The sequence below is a fragment of the Vipera berus genome (genome assembly GCF_964194415.1).
Source record: "Vipera berus genome assembly, chromosome: 2".
Lineage (NCBI taxonomy): Eukaryota > Metazoa > Chordata > Lepidosauria > Squamata > Viperidae > Vipera > Vipera berus.
This window is the reverse complement of record NC_138203.1, coordinates 281009351-281026645: the sequence shown is the minus strand read 5'-3', so window position 1 is coordinate 281026645 and position 17295 is coordinate 281009351. Positions and strand designations below refer to the sequence as shown.

The 17295-nt window shown below is 40.7% G+C and overlaps 1 protein-coding gene across 1 annotated transcript in view; it reads right to left on the bottom strand.

Moving 5' to 3' along the window:
- LOC308663025 (vomeronasal type-2 receptor 26-like) overlaps nucleotides 1-17295 on the bottom strand; it is a gene marked incomplete at both ends in the record, with an annotated part of 38384 nt that overhangs the window by 15520 nt on the left and 5569 nt on the right. Inside the window, 3 exons of the mRNA XM_081319168.1 lie at nucleotides 9686-9812; nucleotides 11132-11328; nucleotides 13671-13854. Coding sequence (XP_081175294.1) covers nucleotides 9686-9812; nucleotides 11132-11328; nucleotides 13671-13854 — 508 coding nt within the window. The remainder of the gene's footprint in view (nucleotides 1-9685; nucleotides 9813-11131; nucleotides 11329-13670; nucleotides 13855-17295) is intronic.

The window sequence follows — 17295 nt, the reverse complement described above, 5'->3', positions numbered from 1 at the left end:
TAAATGTCAGAGTTCAGCTCAATATAAGTGAATATTGGTAACGTTGGTATTTTGTATTTAATAATTCAATTTGAGGAAGCTGCATAGCTATGATTTTAAAAAAAGCACAAGCAAACAGTGCTTTCACTTCTGCCTTTGGTCTAAATGAGCTCCTTTAATGTTGAGGGAGCCTAGATCCAGTCAAATAGAAAAATTCCCCCAGGTATGGAAAGGTGTGAACTTGCTCTATTGCCTCATAATCAAATAGCCCTGTATGGCAATGATATCATTTTCCAAAGACCTTAACTTTTGACTTTGACTTATCAATAATCAGGTAATTTTTATGAGAATAGGAGCCAAGTCATCTTAACATTATATGAAACCCAAATGTCATATTGGCAGCACCCTTGTCTTACTTTATGGAAAGGATCAGTCCTACTTCTCATGACTCCACTGAGCCCCAAACACACTCACAAACAAATGAACAAAAGTAATTGCGATGGAAGGGACCTTGGAGGTCTTCTACTCCAAGCCGCTGCTCATTGCAGGAGATCCTATACCGCTCCAGACAAAATGAATGTCTAGTCTCTTTTTGAAAGCCTCCATTAATGGAGCACCCTCAACTTCATGAGGCAAGCTGTTCCACTGATTATTTTTTCTCACTGTCTGTGCTTGTAGAAAGGGCTTTGAACAGGGTCAGCATTCTGAGTTTCACTCTAATGGCAATCAATTTCTTCTAAAATATTTGTTTGCTGTGTCAAATGCTATAAAGGCAGGAAACCATTATTTCCTCTGGCTGATATTTTTTTTATAGTTAGATGGTTCAAAGCAACACAATTCTCAAGAGTGAATAGAATCTGTCTCTCCAGAACTTAGAAGTCAACTGGACCCCCCTGTCTGATATGATGCATTGTGGGGCCCCATGGAACCGATAGATATGTTGCACAAACAGTTTAGTTAGCATTTTGGCTACTTGGGATTTCTGGGTAAAGTATGAAATGGGCTTGTCTAGAGAACAAGTTGCAATGTATGGCAGTGAAAGCTGGACCATAAGAAAGGCTGAGCGCCAAAGAATTGAAGCCTTTGAACTATGGTGCTGGAGAAGACTCCTGCGAGTTCCTTGGACTGCAAGGCGATCAAACCGGTCAGTCCTAGAGGAGATCAACCCTGACTGCTCTTTAGAAGGCCAGATCCTGAAGCTAAAACTCAAATACTTTGGCCACCTAATGAGAAGGAAGGACTCACTGGAGAAGAGCCTAATGCTGGGAAAGATTGAGGGCAATAGAAGAAGGGGACGACAGAGAATGAGGTGGCTGGATGGAGTCACTGAAGCAGTAGGCGTGAGCTTAAATGGACTCCAGAAGATGGTAGAGGACAGGAAGGCCTGGAGGAACATTGTCCATAGGGTTGCGATGGGTCGGACACGACTTTGCAACTAACAACAACAAAGAGAACAAGTCTGTAACCACCCAAATAACTCTGTATAAGCACAGGGTTGCAGCTGGTCTTATTCATTCCTTTGGAGCAGGACTGCTCCTACAGCCACATCGCTAGCATTGGACTGACTGACTGACAAAAGCTTTCTCCAGGTCTGGATGCTTTAAAACCGGCTCCATAGAGAAAAGTATCTTTTCAAATGCCTGCTTGACACTCCCCCATACATTTCAGTGGCTGGCTGAGTTTCGGTTTGTCTGTCCCTTAGTCTTTAATAGATTTGTGATGGGGAGTGTGATTTGTGCAAATGAGGGAATGAAACCTAAAAACTTCGCAGTTGTTGTGTGAACTCACCCAGATTTACTACAAATGGTCTATTTGATGGCCGATGTAGTATGTTTGCACAAAAGACTGAAATCTTTTTATAGGATCTGCTTTTGGATTCAGGGTTTCTGGCTATCTAGCATGGCAACATTCACAAGACAAAAGATCAGTCTAGTTTGTGATCCTGTTTTGCAGAGGAAGGAGCATCTCAGGGTTTGCCCCCAAGTTCCTTTTTTCCCCAGCCATTGCCTTGTCTTATGTATATGCAGTGCTTTTTTTGTAAAAGAAAAAGGTGCCGGAACTCACACGTCACACAACCCGCCTTGCCTACCCTACAAGGTTCCATCCAAAAAAGGTGCCGGAACTCCGTTCTGAGCGTTCTATGAGAAAAAAAGCCCTGTGTATATGTCTGGGGTTTTACTTGAGCAAGCATTCCTGATTACTTTTGTTTTCTTAAGCATTCTTGACCTTTCTTGTACTCTAGCAGGTTCCTAAGGATGAAGGGGTGTCTGCTTTTAGATTGAAGCTTCTTAATTCAAGATATTAGGGAAGGAAACTTTCAGCCTTTCCTTCAATGGAAAACCACTTCCTTAAAAAACCTTGCCAAGGTCTCTGGCTCAGCTCAAGATGGGATCTTTCTGACAACCATCACCCAGTTGGCTGAGGCTGTGAGCCTTGCTGTGCCTGGCTTTGTTCTTGCAAGCCCAGCCATGTGGCTTCCAACTGGCTAAAATTGGGCCAATATTTGCAGCTGGGTTCGCTGCAGAAAGGTGACAAGGAACTTCCAATCCTGACAAGGGAAATGGGTTTCAAGTCCTCATGAAGGCAACTGGGGGGGCAATGAATCATAGGTCCTGGAGTGCCAGGAGTGATGGGGAGACTGTGGGCCTTCCTAGCAAGGGCAGGAGGGGGGCTCTGGAAGAGAGAAAGGAAGATAGAGACCCCAACCCGATCCAGCCCAGGCAGCCTTGGGTATGGTCAGATACTTGTCTTCTGAGGGAAGGGCCCTCCTCACATATGGTGGGGCTGTTGAGCCATACTGACCTCACAGTCAGCATTGTCAACACAACACACACACACAATATCTTTTCTTCCTTCATTGCTTTTCTCTACTCTCTGGAGTTAAAGTAAGTAACTTGCAGATTTTGAACCAACCTAGAACTAAGGAGAAATTTCCTGAGTTAGAACAATAAATCAGTGGAATGTTTTGGCTCCAGAAGTTGAGAGTGTTCCAACACTGAAGGTTTTTAAAGAAGAGACAGGACAGCCATTTGGGGTTGGACTAGAAGACCTCCAAGGCCCCTTCTCACTCTCTTATTCTGTTCAAGGTATGCAGTATATTAAGCAAACTGTAAAAGGGGATAGAGATTTGAGGGCAGAGTGGAGACTTTAGTTTTAACACCATTTTTTTGGGGGGGTGGGGAGCAAAAGATAAACATGTCTGTCTCTCTCAGCTTTTTTTGTGCCTTATTGAAGAAATGTGGGTTTGGGGAGGGATGCAAAGCCAGGGAAAGGTTTTAGGAAGCTCATCTGAATCTGCCATCTTAGCATGCAATGTCTGGTTTCCCAAGCCTAGCAAGAGCCAGAAAAGGTGTGCAGTCACCAAATAGCCTGCTGAACTGGGTAGAAAGCTTCAAAAGCAGCCACCATTTTTACAAGAACTTGTCAGTGTACTGACAATGGTGGCCACTTCCAGGAAACAATGGGATCAGCCCAAGCACTGCAGGGTCCCATTGGAGCAGGATGAAAGGAGAGGCTTCCAGCCAGAGGGGAAGATGTTACCAAACCACATCTGGAAGGCTGCAGGACCCCCAACACTTCCATACCATAAAGAGGGCTTGGTGGGTACACAAGGAGTGGTTTGCACCCCCTGAAGAAAGGGCTCACATTTTGGAAAAGGTGATGGAAAAGGAGGCTGTTTTGATTGGGGTGGGTGGGTGATCCTAACAGTCAGATACATGGCTGCATTTGCATTCAGCTCCTATTTTCCCCAGGGCAGCACACTTTGATGTGAAGGAAGACAAACAGCCCAGATCAGTGATGGCGAACCTTTTACAGACCGAGTGCCCAAACTGCAACCCAAAACCCACTTATGTATCATCGGGTGCTGGGTGGGCGTGGCCCATTGGGTGGTAATGGCAGACTGGGTGGGACTAAAAAGTTTGATCAATCAATCAATCCCAACTTTGTGAGATCTTTTTTTTTCCCCACGAGAAGTTGAAATTGATTGATTGAACCTTTTTTTTTTGCACACAATGATGGAGGCCTAAAGCGAAAAGGTTTTATAAAACCCAGCTGAAGGCCTAGGACATAGGTTCGCCACCACGGGACCAGATCTTTATTGGGGAGAAAAGTCCAAAGTCTAAAATCATCCAGTGACATTTTTTGCCTGAAACTAAGTTCTCCACGAGGAAAGATTTCCATTTAGGGCCTTCTGGGTCAGAGTGAGAAGCGAACTGCAGCTGACTCCATCTGTCTCTTCCGAAAGCCTCCCCTGGAGGATTCGGCCAAAGAGCAGAAAAACTTTGAGGATAATAGTTCTCCCTCTCACAAGAGATCCCTGGCTAATGCAGCTAGTGATTGGATTCAAAAATTGTTGGGCGTTTCTCTGGAGAAATGAAAGGGGAATAATCTCCATATGGTTCAAAATAATAGGGCAGAGCTAGAATTAAATTAATCAATAGGAAATGAGAGGTTTAAAAGTTTCATCCTTGAAATTGGCCCCAGAGGGAATACATAACACCTGTGGCTGAAGAATCTAACACTTGTTGGCATAGCAGTTAAAGGGAAGACTCTGGGGACTGCTTAATGCCTGAACATGTCACAGAACTGAAATAGACTCTCACTGAGTTAAAACCAGACTTTACTTGATTTTGAAAGTTAATGTTCCACCACAAAAGGGCTGATGCAATAGAGTGGCCAGTCTCCAAGAATGAAATCAACCTCACTTGAAAACTAGTCATCAGGAGTTTGCATAGTTAAAAAAAAATCACACACACAAACACACATGGTTTTGTTTATTTCTACCTGATGTTTACCATGTGTCATATGAACCACGGTCCATCACCCTCTGATGGGGAAGTAGTATTAATTTCCCTGACAAAGACAACCTTTATTGTCATTTTTTACTGTAGGCACAATGACACACATCAAAAATGAAATTTAGTTGCCTGCTCTCAAAGTGAATACATACATGGCACACACCTAAACATACTATATACAACATATACACACTATGTACAACACTTGTATAGACCTACACCCCTACAGATACATAACATATGAATATTAAACACTGTCCATCTTGGAATGGAAGGAAGAAGCTTGAGAGTTCACAAGGTTTATACTGCATGGAACGAAACTGGCTGAATTTGGATGTTCTGCTTCAGGTACCATGGAGCCTCCTCCCAGAAGGTAACAAGGAAAACAGGTCATGAAGAGGATGGGTAGGGTCCCAGACAATCTTACAGACCCTCCTCAAGCAACACTTATGTGCTATGTCCTGGATGGGAGCAGGGAATTGCCAATGATCTTTTCAGCCATCCTTGCCACACTCTGCACCACCTTGCTGTCTGAAGCAGTGATGCTTCCAAACCAGACTGTGCTGCTGTATGACAGGATGCTCTCAATCGTCCCCCTGTAGAAAGTGGTAAAGATAGGGGAAGGAAGATGTACTTTCCTCATGCGATGCAGAAAATGCAGGCACTGCTGTGCCCACTTCACCAGTGTCTCCCTGTTGAGCAACCAAGCCAGCCTACTCATTAGCTACACACCCAGGAATTTGATGCTGGTAACCATCTCCACAGGTGAATCATTAATGCACAGAGAAGTGTGGCTGTGCCTGCCTTTTCTGAAATCGACAATGATCTCTTTGGTTCTGGTATTTAAAACTAGGCTGTTCTCCTTACACCAGTTCACCAACCCCTCAACCTCTTTGTGGTAAGCACCCTCACTGTCATCATGAATAAGGCCCACTACTGTTGTATCATCTGAAAACTTCGCAACATGGTTGGTGGCAAACCTAGCACAACAGTCATGGAAGAGAGGACCTATTGGAAACCTTGAAGGCAAACGGCAATGGGCAGAGGGTGTGATGGTTAGATGGTGTCATTGATGCAATGAATAAGAATTTGGAGACAGTGGAGGACAGAGAGACCTGGCATGGTATGTTCCATGGGGTCCCAAAGGGTTGGACATGTGATTTAGTGATTGAACAATAACTTTCTTTCATAGCCTGTGGAGGCACAATGAGGGCACCAGACCCACTCCCAGCCTTGAGCCATAGCAGATTATTTGGGAAACATTCAATCACAGTGTGCCTGAACACCATTATACACTTCCCTCCCTGCCTAGTATAAGCTTAAACAATTCATAAATTAAGAAATAGGAAAATGGGAGTTAGAACAGAACCTTGTTCTGTAGATAATTAATTGTTGTTCAAGTCGAAGTCACTTCTTCAAAGCCAAATTCCCGCTTGCTTTCTTGACACCTCAGATCATTGCTCAGTTCACCTCACATCAGGGGCAGGGGCAGCTGAGAATATATTCAATAAACTTCCCCAACCCAAAGAGTCTTTAAGACACAGATTGGTGCCTAGGGAGCTGTGGTGGCACAGTGGTTAGAATACAGTATTGCAGGCTAACTCACTACTCACTGCCAGGAGTTCGGTTCTGACTGGCTCAAGATTGACTCAGCCTTTCATCCTTCTGAGATCAGTAAAATCAGGACCCAGCTTGTTGTGGGCAATATGCTGACTCTGTAAAAACTTAGAGAGGGCTGTAAAAGCATTATGAAGTGGTGTATATATCTAAGTGCGATTGCTATTGCTATTAGGTAAAGGTAAAGGTTCCCCCGCACATGCGTGCTAGTCGTTTCTGGCTCTAGGGGCCGGTGGTCATCTCTGTTTCAAAGCCAAAGAGACAGCACTTGTCCGAGGATGTCTCCGTGGTCATGTGGCCAGCATGACTAGATGCCAAAGGCACACGGAATGCTGTTACCTTCCCACCGTAGTGGTCCCTATTTTTCTACTTACATTTTTATGTGCTTTTGAACTGCTAGGTTGGCAGAAGCTGGGATGAGTAACAGGCTCTCACTCTGTTACGCGGCACTCGGAATTCGACCCGCCAAACTGCCGACCATCTGATCGACAAGCTCAGCATCCTAACCCACTGAGCCACCACGTCCCTTGGGCTATTGCTATTACAAACACATAAATGATATCTTATGTGGCAGTGGGAAAAGACACAGGATCAATCTCATAACATTCACTTTGCAGGCGTACCCCAACTGCTGTCCCTGGCTGCAGATTGAAGATTGTGACTCACATCTGACACCAGTTTATGTGGAATTAAAAGCAGGACAAAAAAAACCCACAATAAACAAGGCTCACTGTAGTTATTATTTATTTAATGTACACTGGAAAAATTTCTCTCCAGAAAATAGTCAGGAGAAACCCTAGAGACAAAAGAATGCAGTCATATTTATACATTTCCTGCAAGAACTAAATGATAATCATACATACACACTTTATTAGATCATGTAAGCATTAATGTTCATAATGACCAAGACACATTGTTTCTTTACTGTTATTACTGTTATTATCCTCATGAATGAGTCATTGTGTAAATAAAAAGTTCACATCAGTCTCATTGGCATAACAGTTTGATAAAATGTACTTAGAAATGAGGTCATCAAGGTTGCCCCATCAATTCTCTTCCATTTTTCTAACTTGTTAACATGTTCCCATACCCCCAAGAACTTGTTTTCCTCACTATCCTATCTTCCAGATGGCCTTTAATTATTTCAACCAAAATTTTTGGGCCAACTCATTTATGTAGAAATATTTGGAGGATTTCCTACGTCTTTCTTGTTGGAACATGTTCAGAGTCAAAATTCCTCTTTCTTACATATATGCATATCATCTAATTGTAAAATGCTAAAATGTCATGTTTAAAATACCTTGCGAGGCATTTCAGGGCTCAGGTAAGCCAAGCAGGACAGACATGATACCTTGACTGCTCAAAAGAGCTCAGTGACCATCTTCCAGTACGTGGATGGAAGGCACCTTTGTCTAACTCTCCTTTAATTTTTTTCAAGAAAATAATTGGACTATTCATGTATCAAGAACACCTTAGACCATTTTCTAGGTGTGGCCTATTAGAAATTACTGTCTCAAATTTCCACATTTCTTCTAGTTGTAAGCTGCTCCTTTGTATTCAGGTTTGGTCTCAGAATGATAATGTAGCACTTGGGGATAAAGATGCAGCCCAGCAGCCCAGCATTGGAGGACAATATGGAGAAGACCTGAACAGCCACCATGTATTTCCCTTTGGTGCTCAGGTAGGTGGGCACAAAACTCACCCAGACATTGCAGAAGACCAGCATGCTGAAGGTGATCAGCTTGGCTTCATTGAAGCCCCCAGGGAGATTCCTGGCCAGGAAAGCCACTGTGAAGCAGATGGCAGCCAGGAAGCCCAGGTAGCTGAGGGTAATGTAGAACATGATGACAGAGCCTTCACTGCACTGCAAGATGATCATTCCTGGCTGGGAGTGAAAGTCAGAGTCAGGGAATGGGGGAGAAACCCCAAGCCAGATGGAGCAGATGATAATTTGGACAGCAGAACAAGAAAGGATGATAATGTTGGTCAAGCTCTTCCCCAACCATCTCTTGACTTGATTTCCTGGTTTTGTGGCCACGAAAGCCAGCACCACCATGATTGTTTTGGCCAAAAGAGAAGAAATGGCAACTGAGAAGATGATGCTGAAAATAATTTGTCGGAGAAGGCAGGTGGCTTTTCTTGGTTGACCAATGAAGAGAAAAGGAGACAAGAAGCAAAGCAGGAGGGAGACCAGGAGGATGTAGGACAGGTCCCGGTTGTTGGCTTTGACAATGGGAGTTTCATGATATTTAATGAATATGAGTAAAACAAATCCTGTGGTTAGGAATAAGAGTAGTATGAAAGAGACCAAGATAATGCCCAGATATTCTTCAAAAGACAGGAAAGATATAACTTTGGGGATACATTGAATTCGGTTCTCATTTGGATATTTATCATACAGACACTTGGTACATATTTCTGTATCTGAGGAAAACAGAAAAGCAACCTTTTTTTAATACTCCACCCTTTTACTTTTCACTGAATGCTTTCTTTAGGCTAGAACTAATACCAGGAATATTTTCCAAGATTAATTTCCTAAGATCTCTAGAGAAAAAAGGTAAGAAGAATATCATTCTGTTAATAAATAGCAATATTTCAAATATGTACGCCGTGGAATTGGGCGAAGCCCTAGGGCATGAAGATTTCCTGTGTAATCCTTCAAAGGAACCTACATTATTAGAGATAATGTAGATTAATCTTTGTAGGCAAAGATCCAGTGGCTGTTCTCTAGCTGTCCTTCTTAATATCCTGGACTCAGATTATGTCTATCCTGTGAAATCTGGTTGGCTGACACAAGAAAGGAGTTCTCCAAATAATCTGGAATGGCTACAGGAACCAGTGGTAATATTGGTATAATCATCTGCTCTCTTAACTGTCCCCATATTGTGAACCAGTAACACCTTCTCAGTGATCCTCAAGTGGACCCCCATGTACAACACATTTCAATAATCCCTTCTGGGAAGTGGACCTACGACAATTCCTCAAGTTTCAAACAATTCATGTGTTCCTAGAGAAATAATAGAGGAATCTGACATCCAAAGTATAAAGCAGAAGACATATTTTCTATGGCAGAAGTAAAGATTGCCTGATCTGCCATACCCTCCTATCTCTTCCCATCACCTTGTTCAAAATCATTTTGCCATTCTTCCCTTTAGATAAGATATTGTGCATTTTTAAAATAAACAAGAGGACAGTTAAGCATCAATGTGTATTTCAACATGTAGTTTGATCAAAACGTTCTGGACAGATAAACTTCCACAAGGCTGTCTATTCTCTTCAATGTGACCCACCTTCCTGAGTGGAGATGGTCCCCTCCGGACAAGGAACACAGTCATAACAGCAAGCTGGCTCTTCTTTTCGAGCTCGCTTGACAAATCCAGGATGACAATTTTCTACACATTTGGAGTGAGGCAGAGACTATGGAGAAAAACAAGGAATTCCAGAGAAAATATTTTGGGACTAAGAATCCATGGAAAATGAAGATTGAGATGAACATTAGCCAAGTAGTATCTGAGCTTTACTTAGGTAAATATGATATCACTAATTCATTTGAAACAGATGTAGAAGGTATAAACTATTGGCAGATTCTTTATTTAGTTCCTCCCTTTTGCTTCTGGCATAGCTCATTGTAATACAGGACTTTTCTACTTAATAAAGTCTGGAGGGAAGAAATTGTCACTGTCATGTTGGTGAATTAAGATTAAAACTGACTGCTGGCTTCTAGAACTGGTGTGAAATGAGATGGAGGTGAGGTCATGAGGATGTGTCCGTCAAACAAGGTGAGTCAGGCATCTTTTGCTGCAGCAGGTGGAACATCAGAATGAACCCTGTGTTTAAAAGATATATTTCTGAAGCCCAGCTAGGTAGTCAAGAAAAGGAACTAAATTAAATAACATCAACTAGCATGAAAAGAAAGACTCAGATTTATTATTTTTTAAATTTGGAGACTTCTTTTTTCCCCCAGAGAGACTTTTTGTTGTTGTTGTTAGTTGCGAAGTCGTGTCCGACCCATTGCGACCCTATGGACAAAGGTGATATTCAGATGAAGGGCCCTCTTAACAGCCAAACACCAAATTTAAGTTGCATTTCATTTCCAATTCTCTCATTACTAAATATTTTCTTTGGATCAAAGTCTTGTTCCAGTGCTTCAGTTTCTTGGGTCAGGGCACATCAAAACAGTCATGATGAATTCACGTGAACTGAAAGCCTTGGAATTCCTTCCTAGGAGTGCTCTAGCCCAGTGGGGTGAAAGAGAGGCATGGATGACAATTACCAGATCTGATCTAAAAACATCACAAACTATGGGCCTGCCCTTTCAGAAGATACTTTCCCCAAGCAGGACAAAATGAAGCTTATTTCCCAGTGAAACCAATATGTCCTCCATCCAATAATGATTCAATTTTATCTTATTCAGTCCAAACCTGATTTCAAGCACTGGTCAATAGAATTGCCTTCTTCTTTGCTATTTGTGTACAAGGACAAAAAAACACCTGAATCTGTCAGCAACACATTTCCTAGCACTTGCAGGTTTCTCACCAGTTTGATGGAGATGCCAAATTGTAGATAGTGCGCAAAATAAAACAGCATGGAAGCCTTCGAAGCAGCCTAAGAAAACTATAATGTTTCTACTCCCTACATTCAATTCTCTGTGAATGTCACCCACTTTGGTGACTAGACCAACTGAAATGGGTCCTAAACTTTAGAAAAAAGAGAAAAAACAGCAAAATTTTACTCACCTTGTTGAGTAAACTTAGCTGTGACAGAACATCTTGGTTGATGATAAGTCTCTGTCTTTCAAAACTCACTAGTTTCCTTTTGATGAAATCTTTCTTGGGGAAAACCACCCAGCTCATGAAATTCAGATCAGCTGCTAAATCTCCATTTTGGTCCAAGTACAATTTCCATGGGGAAATATTGCAAAACACATTCTTCTCTAGAAAGGGGTGGAACTAGAATGGAAAATTTCAGTGGTTTAAAAGCAAGACTTTTTTTTTTAATCCCACCTGGTCTTTTTACATTTGATTTTTTTTCTGCTGTTGTCTAACTTGAAAATATCATAAATTAGAAATACAAATACTACAGGTTTAGTAGAATTTCTCAGTCATACATTAAAAAAAATCCCTAAATTTTGACAAAATATAATTGGCAACATTTAACAATTGTAGGAAACATTATAGAGCAGGTCACAAATAAATTAAGAAATTAAGAGACTATTCATAAACTGCTTGGAAAAAATAAGGTGACTAGCAGAAAATATGGATTTATCAAGTAGAAAGTTGCCAGGTTAGTCTTCTCTGAGGTAGATCTGATGGGAAACATGATTACATAAGTTAATTCTACTTTATACTAATGCTACATCAGAATGAATCTTACAAGTCTGAAAGTGCATATTTGATGTCAATGCTTTAATAGCATGAAAAAAAATAGGGATATACCTTCTTGAGTTTCTTTCTCTGCCCATTATGCAGGATCTCCCCCCCACCCCCAACCCTGCTTATCTGATGATTTCTAGCCAACATCCCTTCCCTAAGTCCCCAAAGTCATTCTCATACACTGCCTTAATAGATTGTGCAGATGCTAGTAATATAACTTTATTTCAGCAAAGTATTAACAAAGTGCTTCCTGATGTAATGATTAGAAACCTAGTTAAGCGAAGGCTGGATAATGTGATAACTCAGTGGATAAAATCTGCCTTAAAATGTATTCAAATCATCTTCAGTGTCCCTTTTAAAACTGGGGAATTATGAATAACAATTATTCTTTGGTCATCTATACTTCTTTATTGTCATTAATGCAGAAAGGTACTTGTTCTAATTTGATTTTATGATGCAAGACTTATGCCAACTCTTAAACAAATTTTGATCTTTTTCTAAAATGCTCAATTTCCAGAAAAAAATATTTATGATTCTCTAATAGAGAGGTGAGTTTAAAAAAAAACTTGAGGAAAAAAATCTAATTTTTAGCAATTAGGGCATTATACAAACTATGTGATCTTGTATAAGAACAAGTGGATATCAGCTACAGTGTAGATCTTTCATGAAGACTTTCATTTGTACTTTTTCCTCATATAATTCCTTAATATATAACTTAGAACCAGATATAAAATTCAAAGCACATCTTGATGATTTAGTAAAATGGGCTTCGAAAAAAAAGAATGGAATTTAAGAGAGAGAGAGAGAGAGAGAGAGGTACAAATAAGATTCAAAGAAAGAAGGATGAGGAATCACAAATTTGATAATATTTGTGAAAATAATTTAAAATAGTAGCTGTTTGCAAACTGAAATTGAGTCTCCTGTGTGATTCTCATGGAAAGAAGGCAAATGCATCCACACAAAAACTCAGGAACTTATCATCCTTGTTTGGTGAGACCCCAACTCAATTATCAAGTTTCCTTGTAATTGCCAACCTTGGAGAAAACATTGCACAAAGTTTTGATCACCTTTGGAAAGGGCAAAGAAACCAAGGAATAGATCAAAGGAGCTGCCCTTAGGTCTGAGGAAAAACAATAAGGACAAGAGCCATGTTTTATTTATTTATTTGTTTTTTTTTACACCATGTTGGTGTAAGTGAGATGAAAACCAGTGTTTAATATATCTGTAATAGTTCCTGCTCTTGTGAATATTATTGCTTTAATTTATTTACTTTATTTATTTTAATCCCATTTATATCCCGCCCTTCTCTGAAGACTCAGGGCGGCTTACAATTTAAGCACAAACCAATGTGCTTAGCAATAGCACATTCTCAATGGTTAAATTGAGAAAACCTGTTGGAATCCTGTAGCATGAATAGTTTCTTTTCATTCCCCTTCTCCTTTGGATTCCTTTTCCAAAGGTACTAAGTTGGATGTATCCTTGCCTGGACCCCATACCTGCCATGGCTGCAGCTTTGGAGCCCCCAGTTGCCCTTCACCCTGCTTCCTTCTCCTCCTAGACATGGAGGAATAAGCATCATTCAGGGCATGGGCCAGAGTCCTAATGACACTGTAAAAATGGGGGAAATTATATATCATGATCCTGTTTCTTTTCCTTTGGGTCTCCAATGGTGCTTTCTCAGTGCATCTTCTCTGGCCTTTGACAGAAAAAATATGCTTTGAAAAAAAACAAAGAAATGACTGATCTCCAAAGGGTGGTTCCACAAAGAAATTAGATACAAAGGCATAATTTAATGGCCACTTTCTTTCCTGAAAACCAACAGTCCAGATACTATTCACATATTGGAGATGTCTATTCTTTTCCAGTGGAAATAGCCCAATGAGTGTTGTGATCCAGACTTTACCTTCAATGGGAAATGGCAAATGTGTAAATGCTAAATGGAAAGGAATAATCCTGTCCAAAATGGCACCATATTCTATGTAGTGAACAAAGACATTGACTTGTTTCCACTTAGAAAGGGCATCCTTGAGGTTTCCTGTATGCCCAGTTGTTGAGAATCGTTGTGATATAACAATACAAATTCCATTCTTGAGAAGCAAAGGAGCAAAAATCCTCATGAAATTCTCTCCATTTTCAGTGTCTGAAGCAAAAAGACCAATCAAGGTCCATCTGAAATGGAGGAGCAATTGGACAATCCTTGGGTAAATGACCCCTTTTTGAGGAAAAAGCTGATGGTAAAGGGGCAATTGACTTTTATCATGCAAAGAGTCTGAAAATAATTCAAAATTCATCTGAAAAAGCAGTGAAGAATTCTATGTTATATTTGGGGTCAGATAAATTCCAAAATATTAGCATTAAAGAAATCCAATTACTCAAATACTTTATTGTTGACTAGTCATTAAATTATATCAGAATAAAGAATAAAAAAATGTAACATTAACAAGATGTGTGTAAAAATAGTACAAATAGTACTGGTGCAGAATGCAGCCGCGAGAGTTGTGTTGGGGGTCTCCCGATACTCCCACGTTACACCTCTGCTCTGTGAGCTGCATTGGCTTCCAGTTGCCTTCCGGGTGAGATTCAAGGTGCTGGTAATGACCTACAAAGCCCTACATGGCATGGGTCCGGATTACTTTAGGGAGCACCTGCGGCCGGCATCAACTTCCCTCTGCCCAGTGCGCTCCCACAGAGAGGGCCTCCTCAGGGTGCCACCAGTCAGAGAATGCTGACTGGTGGCCCCCAGGGGGAGGTCCTTCTCTGTGGGTGCGCCTGACCTGTGGAACCGTTTACCGGTTGAGCTCCGGATGGCTCCCGACCTTCGCTCCTTCCGACGTGATCTAAAAACCTATTTGTTTGAACAAGCCAGCCTGGTCTGATGGGTTTGGGTTTTAATTATTGTTTTTAAGTAATTTATTTATTGTATTTGGGCACTATGGTTTAATCTGTTTTTAATTTTTGTATTTTGGTATTTATTGCCCTGTTCACCACCCTGAGTCCTTCGGGAGAAGGGCAGTATACAAATAAAATAAAATAAAATAAAATAAATAAATAAATGAATGAAAATAAATTAAGTTAAAATGAATAAGAATAGAAAATGCAAATCATATTTCTGTATAATCTCTACAAATTATGGTACTCATATGCAGATCTCTACTGAAATATTTTCTTCAAATAAAGAGCCACTTTATATGTATTTTTTGTATTTTGACCACATAAAAATATAAATACAAGGATCCCAATAAGTTATTTGTCTATTCTACAGTCCAAGATAATTGATCTCTTTCTTATACAGCTGACATTTAAATAATAGATATGTTTTATCTATCTCTGGAGCTCGGCAAATACAAGTCACATCATTATAAGGGTTCTGATTATATCTTCCATATTTGGTTCCAGGGCTCAAATCTTGCTTGAGGAAATAACACCTTAACACATTTTTTCACTGAAATACTTGCCAATTTGGAAGTACATTTGTACTATAGTGGCCCATCCATTTCAATGTGCTATCTCTATTGAGCATGTTTGTATCCTTCAATATCTGAATACTTTGTACAACAATCTTTTTAGCTTGTTCTCCAAAGACCACAGCTCCTAATATAATTTGTCAGTGGTACAATTCAAAACACCTTTAATTGAAATTTTATCTCTTCTAAAACACAGAATTTTGTGAGACTTTCAGTTTCCATAGATTTAACATAAAAGAAAAAAATGGGCACTGGGCCTAAAACAGAATTTCGAGATACCAAACTGCATGATTTCCGCTATGTAAATGTAGTTTTTTTGAGGACTACACACTAAGGGTTCTTAGTCAGCCAAAACTTTGTCTAAACTCTGCTTGTTCTTCAGCAAGAATTTTTTTGTTCATCTACCCACCCTCAACTCTAATTAAGAGAATCCTAGCACACATTTTCGGCTTTGCCTTTTGGTACTGTCCATAGGGTTTTCATGGCAAAGATACTGGAGTGGGTTGCCATTTCCTTCTCCAGTGGATCACGTTTTGTCAGAACTCTCTGCTATGACCTGTCCGTCTTGGGTGGCCCTGCACGGCATAGCTCATAGCTTCATTGAATTACGCAAGCCCCTTCGCCACGACAAGGCAGTAATCCATGAAAGATACGCCCAATTAAATGCAGAATTCCAAAGAATAGCTAGAAGAGATAAGAATGCCTTCTTAAATGAACAATGCAAAGAAATAGAAGAAAACAATAGAATAGGGAGGACCAGAGATCTTTTCAAGAAAATTGGAGAGATGAAAGGAACGTTTCATGCAAAAATGGGCATGATAAAGGACCAAAATGGCAGGGACCTAACAGAGGCAGAAGAGATTAAGAAGAGGTGGCAAAATTACACAGAAGAACTATACAAGAATGAGCTTAACGTCCCTGATAATCACAATGAGGTGGTCACTGACCTCGAGCCAGACATCCTAGAATGTGAAGTGAAGTGGGCCTTAGAAAAGCTGAGCAACAACAAAGCTAGTGGAGGTGACAGTATTCCAGCTGAGCTATTCAAAATCTTAAAAGACGATGCAGTAAAAGTGCTACACTCAATTTGCCAGCAAATTTGGAAAACTCAACAGTGGCCACAGGATTGGAAAAGATCAGTTTACATTCCAATTCCAAAGAAAGGCAGTGCCAAAGAATGTTCAAACTATCGCACCATTGCACTCATTTCTCATGCTAGTAAAGTTATGCTTAAAATTCTACAAGCTAGACTCCAGCAGTATGTGGATCGAGAACTACCAGAAGTACAGGCAGGATTTCGAAGAGGCAGAGGAACTAGAGATCAAATTGCTAACATACGCTGGATCATGGAGAAAGCTAGAGAGTTCCAGAAAAACATCTACTTCTGCTTCATTGACTATGCTAAAGCCTTTGATTGTGTGGATCATAACAAACTCTGGCAAGTCCTTAAAGAGATGGGCATACCAGACCATCTTATTTGTCTCTTGAGAAATCTATATGCGGGCCAAGAAGCAACAGTGAGAACTGGACACGGAACCACTGATTGGTTCAAAATTGGGAAAGGAGTCCAGCAAGGCTGTATACTGTCGCCTTGCCTATTTAACTTATATGCAGAGCACATCATGAGAAAGGCAGGGCTAGATGAATCAAAAGTTGGAATTAAGATTGCCGGAAGAAACATCAACAACCTAAGATATGCAGATGATACCACTCTAATGGCAGAAAGTGAAGAAGAACTAAAGAGCCTTGTGTTGCGGGTGAAGAAGGAGAGTGCAAAACTTGGGTTGAAACTAAACATTAAGAAAACCAAGATCATGGCATCTGGCCCTCTCAATTCCTGGCAAATAGATGGGGAAGAAATGGAGGTAGTGACAGATTTTATTTTCCTGGGCTCGAAGATCACTGCAGATGGGGACTGTAGCCAAGAAATTAAAAGATGCTTGCTCCTTGGGAGGAAAGCCATGGCAAATCTAGACAGCACACTAAAAAGCAGAGACATCACCCTGTCAACAAAAGTGCGTATAGTCAAGGCTATGGTCTTCCCAGTTGCAATGTATGGCAGTG